General features: G+C 36.0%; 1 protein-coding gene across 1 annotated transcript in view; it reads right to left on the minus strand.

Annotated features, from left to right (window-relative positions):
* LLGL2 (LLGL scribble cell polarity complex component 2) overlaps nucleotides 1-4,163 on the minus strand; it is a 51,013-nt gene extending 46,850 nt beyond the window's left edge. Inside the window, exon 1 of the mRNA XM_015819229.1 lies at nucleotides 4,064-4,163. Coding sequence (XP_015674715.1) covers nucleotides 4,064-4,138 — 75 coding nt within the window. The 5' untranslated portion in view covers nucleotides 4,139-4,163. The remainder of the gene's footprint in view (nucleotides 1-4,063) is intronic.
* Nucleotides 4,164-10,328: the final 6,165 nt, after the last annotated feature.

Below are 10,328 nucleotides of genomic sequence, written 5' to 3' on the forward strand. Positions count from 1 at the left end.
TGGTTCAAGGTTGACTCAGCCTTCCATCCTTCTGAAGTCGGTAAAATGAGGACCCAGATTGTTGGGGGCAATAAGCTGACTCTGTAAACTGCTTAGAGAGGGCTGTGAAGCACTATGAAGAGGTATATAAGTCTAAGTACTAAGAGTTGTTGTAAATCAAGGACTACCTTGACTAAGTATGTAAGTAAGTAAGTGGGACAGGCAAATCTCTGTGGTTCTGCATAGGGTAGGCCAAATCCCGTCTGAGCCACCTTCTTAAGTAGTCACAGTTGAGAACCCCACAAGGTGCCCCCTCCAAGGCTGCACCCATCACTGCTTTCATGAAGCAGAAATGGTACTGCTGTTGGCCACACTGGTGCTTGGCTCTGCAAAGCTCACTCTGCACCAGGGAGATAGGCGAAGTGGGCGGAGTTGAAGCAGAGTCAGTCCAGGTAGGGCAGGAAAATGTATGGTGGGTAACAGCACAACAGTCATAAATGTGACTGCTCAGAAAGCGCCCAAATTCTGATCACATGATCATGGGAATGCTTCAACTGTCGTAAGTGCAAGCAGTGATTGTTAAGTTCATTTTTCAGTGACATCATAACTTTGAACAGTCACTGAAAAAATGGAAATAATCTGAGAACTACCTGTAGGATCCAGGAGCCATGTATTCTCAGTTGTGGCACCTGTTCTTTGAAATAATCTTCTCCCAACACAGGCCCTGGCCCTGATCCTATAATACTTTAGGGAGGCCATTAATATCTAGCTCTTCCCCCAAGCCTTTGGACCAGAATGAGTAGAGTCTCCACTCTTAGGAGCCATCATGGATTCAGTCATGTTTACCATTTATGTTTACAGGTTTGCTTTGCTTTTCCATTTTTTTTCCTCACTGCCCAGAGTTAAACTGTTTTGAGACAGCGGGCCATATAAATGTTGCAAGTAAATAAATAACCAGATACATCAATAAATTCATTGTTTCATTGTGGTTATCTAGCGAATAAGCAATGTGTTAATTTAATAGCTACATTTCTACTGCACATTTAAACATTCTAAGACTTTCCACGCACCATTACACCATATAAAATACAGCAGGCAATCTTTTCATGGCTCTTAAAATGCAATCAAAGATAATGTGCAGCTAAGAAGAGTTTCCATGTAAAATGGGCATGACAAACCTTGTAGAGACAATAGCTCACCTAAAATTGCACAAATCATGCAGCTCAAAATCGGTATTTTGGTATCCCATGTCAATGGTGCAATCTTAAGAGGTTTTTGAAGACCATAAAAATGGGATTCAGGCTACCTGGGATTTGGTTCTAAGCTCCCTATTCCAGTGTAGGACAAAATCTTATACTATGCCTGTACAGATGGCCCTCAACTTACAACCATTCGTTTAATGAATGGTTACAACCATTCGAAGTTACAACAGCACTGAAAAAGTGACTTGTTGACTATTTTTCACTTATGACCGTTGCAGCAACCCTACGTGATCACATGATCAAAATTTGGATGCTTGGCAACTGGCTCATATTTATGGCAGTTAAGTGTCCAAGGTCATGTGATCATCTTTTGCGAACTTCTGATAAGCAAAGTCAATGGGGAAGTAGATTCACTTTACAACCAAGCTACTAACTTAACAACTGCAGTGATTCACTTAAAACTATGGCAAGAAAGGGTGTAAAATGCAGCGAAACTCACTGAAAAACTATCTCACTTAGCAATAGAACTGTTGGGCTTCAACATTATGTGATTAGGAATTATGTGATGATATACAGTAGATTAATAAATATTTAACAACGCAGTTGAGCTCAATACTGCAACATTTTAACCTTAACTTTAAAAGAACTTTCCAGAATGCAGCTGTATTTCCAATGATTCTTTACTTCATGGACATTATTAAAGAAAGATTTCCTGGGTTGAGTACAATGTAATGTTTTGAAATAAATTATCATGTGAATAAATCTGATTGCTTTGTGAAATTTGTATAGCAGGCATTTTTTTTTCTGCCCTGGGCCAATTCACCACAAATCACACCAATCAGAGGCTAAACTTGTAAGTTAAAAATACTGCCATTTCATGATTTAAGAGAGAGAGAGAAGGGTCAAGGATGGGTACTTCCTGCACTCCAATTTATATTTAGTAAACGAAACTTAACGTGTGTAAACCAACTGCAAAATGAGAATCTGGTTACCTGAATCTGAATATGAAAATTATATTTTCAAATGAAATCATTTTGGTGGCTTATCCTTAACGTGGAATTCCATGCATGAACAACTGAATCTGCAATTCTCCAGTTCACTATGAAGAAGTATGGCAATTAAATGCCTCAATTTATCATTCCTAAAATAAAATAATCACAAGGCCAGAACGTAAGCTCTGTGTTGCTCTCCACGTAGTGTGGGTTACAATCCACTTTCTCTATAAAACAGCTGACTGTCCTCTGAGTAGGAATGATAGAAACTGAAGTCTCTCTGGAGACCAGCAGGGGAGGGAATACAATCACAAATTACTTTGGCTTTCTACAACTGATTTTTGAATAGCACTGCTTAGTTATAAAAATCTTGGGAAGTAAAACACTGAAGCTATCCCAGTGCTTCTCAGCATTTGCAAGAGGTGTGCTAACCTATCTTAAGGTTTCCATGCAAGACTGGCCATAATTCAGTATTGTAAATCAAGTCATATTTCTTTTCCCTCAGTTGCTAATCTGTTCTCTTTTTCATGACTGTTAAGTCAGAGAAAGTGACATTTTTACAGATTTACACAAAAATTAAGCACTGGTAGAATATGTAAACACCACAAAAACACTCTACCGTTTACTTCTTCTAGATATAGTTAACCACCTCTTAGCAATAGCACTTAGACTTATATACCGCTTCACAGTGCTTTACAGCCCTCTCTAAGCGGTTTACAGAGTATTGCCCCCCAATAATCTGGATCCTCATTTTACTGACCTCAAAAGGATAGAAGGCTAAGTTCAACCTTGAGCTGCTCAGAATTGAACTCCTGGCATTTGGCATAATTAGCCTGCAACACTTCATTCAAACCACTGCACCACTCTTCTTAGCCACCACAACTGGGACCAGCAACCCTATTGCTAAATGCTGTGGTCGCAACGTGAAACATCACATGAACCCAACTTGCAATTTTACTTCCCTATTTTAAATTCTGCTTGTCTTGCACTGTAATGGTGATCATCTGACTGTGCAATACTGCAATGGTCATAAGCAGCATCACTTGCAAAGTGATAGTGACCACGTGACTGGGATGCTGAGATGGTCACAAATGTGAAGATTAGTCGTAAAGCTATTTTTTTACGCCGTCGTACCTTTGAATGGTTGTTAAAGGAGGACTACCTGTTGTTTACTGCACTGTTTGTGATGTGGAATTCAAAGCAGGTTTCAGAATGTAGAGAAACCTATTTTCAGTTAACCGAAATCTATTTAGAGTTACTTTAATAGCCATATCAGTATTAGCTTTTCAGATTTTTCACTAAATAATCATACCAACCGCTTTCATTTTTAAAAATAAAATTTAACACGCCTCCTACTCGCACTGAACGGGTGCATATAAGCCTGTGAATTGTACACTGCCCTTTGCTTATTTAAAAACAGTACTATATCCAAACCACAATAGCTGCCATGTGCCTCCACAGAGGAAACGTATTGGCAGAGAAAAAAAGACTTTGTGTCTTAAAAATTATAATTGAAAAGTATGAGTTCTAAATGGCCATCTGGAATTCAGAAAACCATCTGCAAGTTTAAGACACGAAAATATCAAAAAAAATCTTATTGTCTCAATAGTAGCATAGGTCCAGTACAAGGTGAAGATTGATTAAATTTTATACCACCAACTCCCAACAACTCTGGGATGTTTTATCAGACACTTCTGTATTTCATGCTACGTTCTAAGCTAAGCCAAAAATCAAGTATGATTATGGGCAAACTGCATTTGGAAGAGTCATAGAGTTAAAGAGTCCCATCTCTTCCATACTTCAATTCACCTGAATCAGCAATGAAACATGAAATGTGGAAAAGTTCTGTACTTGTTTCCTCTTAGATCTTATTCGAGCTCTACGACATACCTTGTTAAACTGGAAAAGGTCACGCTTTAGCCTCTCTCTTACGGTATCATGTCCAGGCCTCAGAAATCTTCTCATTTTCCTCTTTAATCACGAGGCACCAAAAGCTGTAGAGAAGGCAAAAATATCTTTAGAGACACTTGGATATCAGCTACATACAATGGACTTAGATAGAAATAAAAGTGAAAATTCCAGTACTGCAGAAGAGAATATCTGCAGCTCAGGGTTGAACTGTGGAGTTCTTGATGCTCTCTGAGCTTGATGGTTTGCTTGCAGACTTTTCATCATCCAAATAGGTAACATCATCAGCGTGAGGGAGTGTAGGTAGCGAAACTGATCCTTAGTATTGATGTTGTTACCAAATTGTTCGCAAGCAAACAGCCAAGCTTAGGGACTACTAAGAATTCCACAGAATGAAACTAGGTATCTTTCCTCTTTAAATTAGCAAAAAGAGATTGCACTACAGATCAGAGGTTAGGTAAAAAGATTCTAGCAGGTTATTTAAAAGGTCTTCAATATCCCAGAATGGTAATTAGTACTAGTATCTCCTGTCACAGCAAATTCAGGTTTATTGAATATGGGAGAAAGAAAATAGGGAGCTTAGTCTCCCCATAAGTATAATACAGTTATCTACTGTTGTTAATAAAACATATTAAAATAAAGTTATATGCACAAATATACAGTTTATGTGTTATGTTATTATGAAGACATTTCTTCTATGTTCATATTACCCAGCTCTATAATCTAAATCAAGAATCCAGTTTAAAGAATTGCCATTCTATTTTGGCCTTTATTAGAATTGATTTATTGCAAATATTTCTAGGAATTTAAAACCACATGTCCTTAGAGATATCTTCTAATATGATATTTTACTGTATGTCATTTGGGACTGGAATGGTTAAAGCAACACATAAGCACTTGAAATTAATTGTGGGCATTGGTGCATATATCCACATACACATATACACCTCATTTTAAAAGGCCTAGCTATGTACCATTTCAAATATGCTGCCATAAGATTATAACAAATACCATTCTGTTAACTGGTTCTACTTACCAGGAGACTAGCTTTAAAAATTGTTCGGCTCCAACTTAAAAGATCAACTATTACTTCAGAAATATTAGAACAAAAGCAATCTATTGGATACCAATCAAACTGACTGGTCTCACAAAGGCCCCTCAAACTAGGCCTATAAGTTGATATAAATATGAATGGCAGGTTCCAGTGGAGAAAGGTGATCCTCCAAGTAAACTGAGTGGAGATTAGGACTGAATTAGTCTCAAGGATGTCAATCAGTGTGATACTGTATAACGTATCTCAACTGACTTTGGAATTGCACATACCGATAATGCTGACATAACCAAGACCTATTCTACAAATCGTACAACAACCTGTAACACCACCTGTTGAACAAGCTCTCACAGAGAGATCTAAAATCCACAATACCATTTCTAATGTTATATCAATCAAGTAAATGAAAAGGATATCATGGTTAATAGCATATTCAAGTCTCTGAAAGACCCATCAGAATATATGCATTTTTAAAATCTATTTCTCAGTGTAAGTCATATCAGTACAACCTAAACAATTTACATGTAGAACACAGGCCTGAAACCAGATTGCATGTGAATCTTTTCACAATTATTTTTTATCCTTTTAATGGGTATTATGCTGAAGATGTCCATGAAGATGGCAGGATTGTAATGGGTATATATTTTTGCAAAGGAATATCAAATTTAGGCTGTATAGGCAAAGAGGACCCACAGCCAGTTTTATGTTTTGTCTATATTTGGCCTAGAAACCTTAAGTGAAATTCTGTTCCAATGCAAGGAGTAAAATTCTATTAAAATTATGTTTTAGAATTGCAGCCACTGTTGAAGAGAAACAAGTAGAAAGTAAAGTTTCCTTAAATGAGATGTTGAAAACAATAAATAAAAAGATATGCAACTCCAAATAACTATTTTTATGAAAGCACAGGAAAGCTCAAAGCAGAAAATGGCAAAGCAATAAATAAGGATTGCATCACCTTTGAGTATAGAGTACTTGTATCTTTTCATATATAATGTTGTGTATCTCTCGAAAAACTAAAAAACAATGATCTAAATAGAAAAAGAAATTATTCTGAGTCAGTGCAATTTATAGTCCAGAGTTCACTTGTCTTCATTTGCAAAAAAAAGCTGGGGGAAGTTTATGACCATAAAGGAAGGCCAATTTAAAAGGAGAAGGCTGAGAAATCGAAGGTTACCGCCTCAAACGTAAGATGTGCAGGAATATAATAGTCGGACGAAAGGCATTGTGGATTGAGCAAAACAAAAAGAAACCTTTGAGCCATACATCTGTATAAACCGAGAATCAGCTTCCTCATTCACAGTGTTTTGCATTCAGATTAACGATGTTGCAGAATACAGAATAACAGAGTTGGAAGGGACCTTGGAGGTCTTCTAGTCCAACCCCCTGTGCAATCAGGAGACCCTATGCCAAATTCTGAACAAATGGCTGTCCAATCTTTGTTAAAATCCTATAGGGATGGAGCACCCACTGCTTCTGAAGGCAAGCTGTTATACTGGTTAATTATTATCTCAGGAAATTTCTCCTTAGTTCTAGGTTGGGCCTCTCCTTGATAAGCTTCCATCCGTTATTTCTTCTCCTGCCTTCAGGTACTTTAGAGAGAGTAGGTTAACTGTGCCCCTCAAATACTGGAAGACTGTACTCCTAGTCCTTCTCTTTGTTAAACTAAACATACTCGGTTTTTGAAACCATTAATTCTTGATACTATTTGTACCATGGTGCTTTTAATTATTTGTAGTTCAACTGGGATTCTCAATTCTTCAATCAAAATAGAAAAGACCCCTAAATAGAGAAAGTAATGAGATTTTGCAGTCTGCTACCACTTTTAGCACTAGGGAGTTTGGTAGCTGGATATGCTTTGGACATGTTGGACATCAACTCTCATAAGTGCACTGATGGGAATTATGGAAATTCAAGCTAAATCAAAACAATTAACACCAAAACACTGACTGTTGCCAATGTACATTCATCACAGAAATCATTCCAATTTCTTTGAAGATGCACACCTGTTCTTTTGGTTGCAATAGCTAGGACTAATGCATCTTTAATCAAAAGACTTTGATTTTAAATGATAAATTTATGAAAGTAAGTCTTCCTATAATAAAGCATTTGACTGAGCTATAAGTCTTCCATATCAATTTAAAAAAAAATCTCTGGATCAAAACAATCCTGTAAGAACACATGTTCTTTTGTCAAGAAATAAATGAGACCATACTCTGTGTTCACAAAGAAAGCTGTAGAATTTAATTTTTATTTATATATCACATTTAGAAACTACCCATCTTCCTCACAGAGGAACTTTGGGCAGTGTGGAGTAGGCATAAAAGCTATAAATAAACATTATAAAAGGCAATTAAAACAGAATTCTGCAAATGTGAATATAGTATCTATGTTGGTCTTTTGCAGCAAACACCATGAGGAGTGCTACAAGAGTCTAATATATAATTTGTTTGAGATTTTAAGACACCTTTGTGAGAATGTTAAAATCAGATTATTCACACTGAAGCATTAGTTTTCCATAAGATCTTTACTCCAGTACAAAGAAACCACGCAGAACAATCTCAAATGTAAATATTTCTAGAAGGGTTTAAGTTTAATGTTAGTAACTACTCACAGACAAAAGTATGATATTATGAAACCATAAGAACTAAAAAACTCATTCTGAGTTACTTCCATTTGAAATGTTTGGACTGCATGGGAATACTGTAGCAGCTACGGTATTCATTACTTCATTACATACAGTATATCATTACTTTGTGCTTATGTAAACAAGTGAGCTTATTGTCTCCACATTCCTACCAATACTGAGGTCATCCCATTTGTCATGTCATAAATTCATAAAGGAATAGTTTAATTTAGTAGTCACCATAACACTACACAACAAGGGACAAAATGAGAGTCCTGACAATATCAGTTCATTTTTACATCTAACTTGATTTCTTCTCTAAATCTAAGAAGAGTATTAGACATCTTGTGTAATGTCTTAGGGTTAAGCTAACGTTTTAAAACCTAGCCTAGAGTTTTGCACAAAATGGAATTATCTTCCACTTCAACAAACTGTTTATATGCATCAATCCGTATTACTCTGTAGCTTCTAAAGTTCAACTAACTGAGATACTAATTTGAGTAAAAAAAATATATAGCAAGGTATAATGCAATACCTTGCTATATATATTTTTTTACTCAAATTAGTATCTCAGTTAGTTGAACTTTAGAAGCTACAGAGTAATACGGATTGATGCAATAACTTGATAGAATGAGAAGGTCCTTTAATTACAATAAGTAAAAACAAATGGGAAGGGCAGTGTCCAACTCTGTACCTAGCACAAAAAGCAAAAAAAAAAAAAAAAGTGGAAGTAATAACCACAGTGAGAAGTTATAAAGATGTTGCTTGAACAAATAACCTTTGCCCTTCATTATTATGAATAAGTAACAGAAAGGCTGTTAAATCTGGTGCATAACAAAATGTCCGGGTTCAGTCCTGAGCACATTTCCCTTAAAAGCAAGACCTATAAATTTATACAGATGAAACAGGATATGTTTAACTCGATTTATACAGAGAACATTATTACTCTGTTCACAGGGCACACATTTCTCTCTGCAATGCAACACCCTCAACACTTTCTTCTAATTTCAGACCAGTGGGGGTCAGATGAGGAGGAACCGTCTGACGAGGAGGAAAATTTATAATAACACCCTCTCTTTACGACGGTGAAGTTTCCGTAAGAATTTGATTAAGAAATGAGGACTCTCACTCCAAGAAACTTAAGTCAAACCGAAATAGAATAGTAGGGTCAAACGTATAACAAAATACGTATTGTAAACAATTAACAGTACTGCATGTGGTCGAATTCCTACAGTGATACATTTTTTTTTAAAAAAAGGAGAGATATACACCTGACTGATAGAGGAGCTACGCATAACTGAGTCAACTACCAAATTCACAGCCAGAAGCATACTAAGAGCAAACATTTTTACTGAATGAATTTAAGAGTTGTTCTTCAGACTTTCAAAGCACCTTAAAAGAAAATATATAAAATAACATGACAGCCAATAACATGACAACCAATTTGTTAAAGTAAAACAGAAGGAAAAAAACCCCTTCCATAAAATCAACATAGGACTAAAAGCTACCAGGGAGAAGAGCTAAGCAGTGTTATACAGCTTAAGAAAAAAAATCTTCACCTGGCATTAAACTTGGAATTATATTACTGTAGATTTGTTTTCTGAATTAGAGCATAATAATTTTCATGACATGTTACTTCTATAGAGTTTATTTTAAAGTTGTCACTTTAATGATAGCAATTGTTATTTAGCATAATAATCCTTCTATTCAACCTAATCTTACTTCCTTTATATATTTGTTCTGCACTTTGATCTTCATTCTATCTGTATCTCAGAAACTCAGCATACTGTAATATGCACAGGCCATTCAGTCCATGTACATTTATTCAGTCCATGTACATTCAGCACCCCTTCATTCTCGACCCTAGTTCTTCTCGTTTTATCATACACAGTCCCAGTGCATTCCACACCTGATATAATCAACTCACATTTCCATTTACTGCAATAAAATATGCAGAGGCAAGCAAAGATACAAAACCATTTCTACTTATTTTGACACTTATCCTTTGTAACAGACCATGTACAATCAATAACCTTTCTACTACTGTAGTTGATTGTCTTAAAATGTCTCTAATTTTGTTTCCATCTTCACTAGGCATTATAATAAGTCCCAAAAGTGTTTTTTCCAAAAGGCAACCGGACTTTGTTTTTCCTTGAAGATGTTTCACTTCTCATCCAAGAAGCTTCTTCAGTTCTTCTTGGACGAGAAGTGAAACATCTTCAAGGAAAAACATAGTCCAGTTGCCTTTTGAAAAAGCACTTTTGAGATAACCATAACTTGGATGACCAAGAATCTCTATAGACATTTATACTAAGATAGCCAAATTCATCTCCTTTCTGTAGTTTTTGACTATTTTTATATAACATGGAGTTATTCATTTCATTTTTCCTGTCAAATGCAATCATTTCAGTTTCAATACATGTATTTTTAGAACCATGCTCTTCCTTATAGTATCAAGTCCAACATTCACCACAAATAAGTCTCAACTAATGACAAAACTACCTAAAGATCTTACAATAAAATGGCAGATCTTATAAACATATGTGGGAGTTCAATTACCTGTAGCATGGAAA

The sequence above is a fragment of the Protobothrops mucrosquamatus genome, unplaced genomic scaffold (genome assembly GCF_001527695.2).
Source record: "Protobothrops mucrosquamatus isolate PMUCROS unplaced genomic scaffold, P.Mucros_1.0 scaffold_146, whole genome shotgun sequence".
NCBI lineage: Eukaryota > Metazoa > Chordata > Lepidosauria > Squamata > Viperidae > Protobothrops > Protobothrops mucrosquamatus.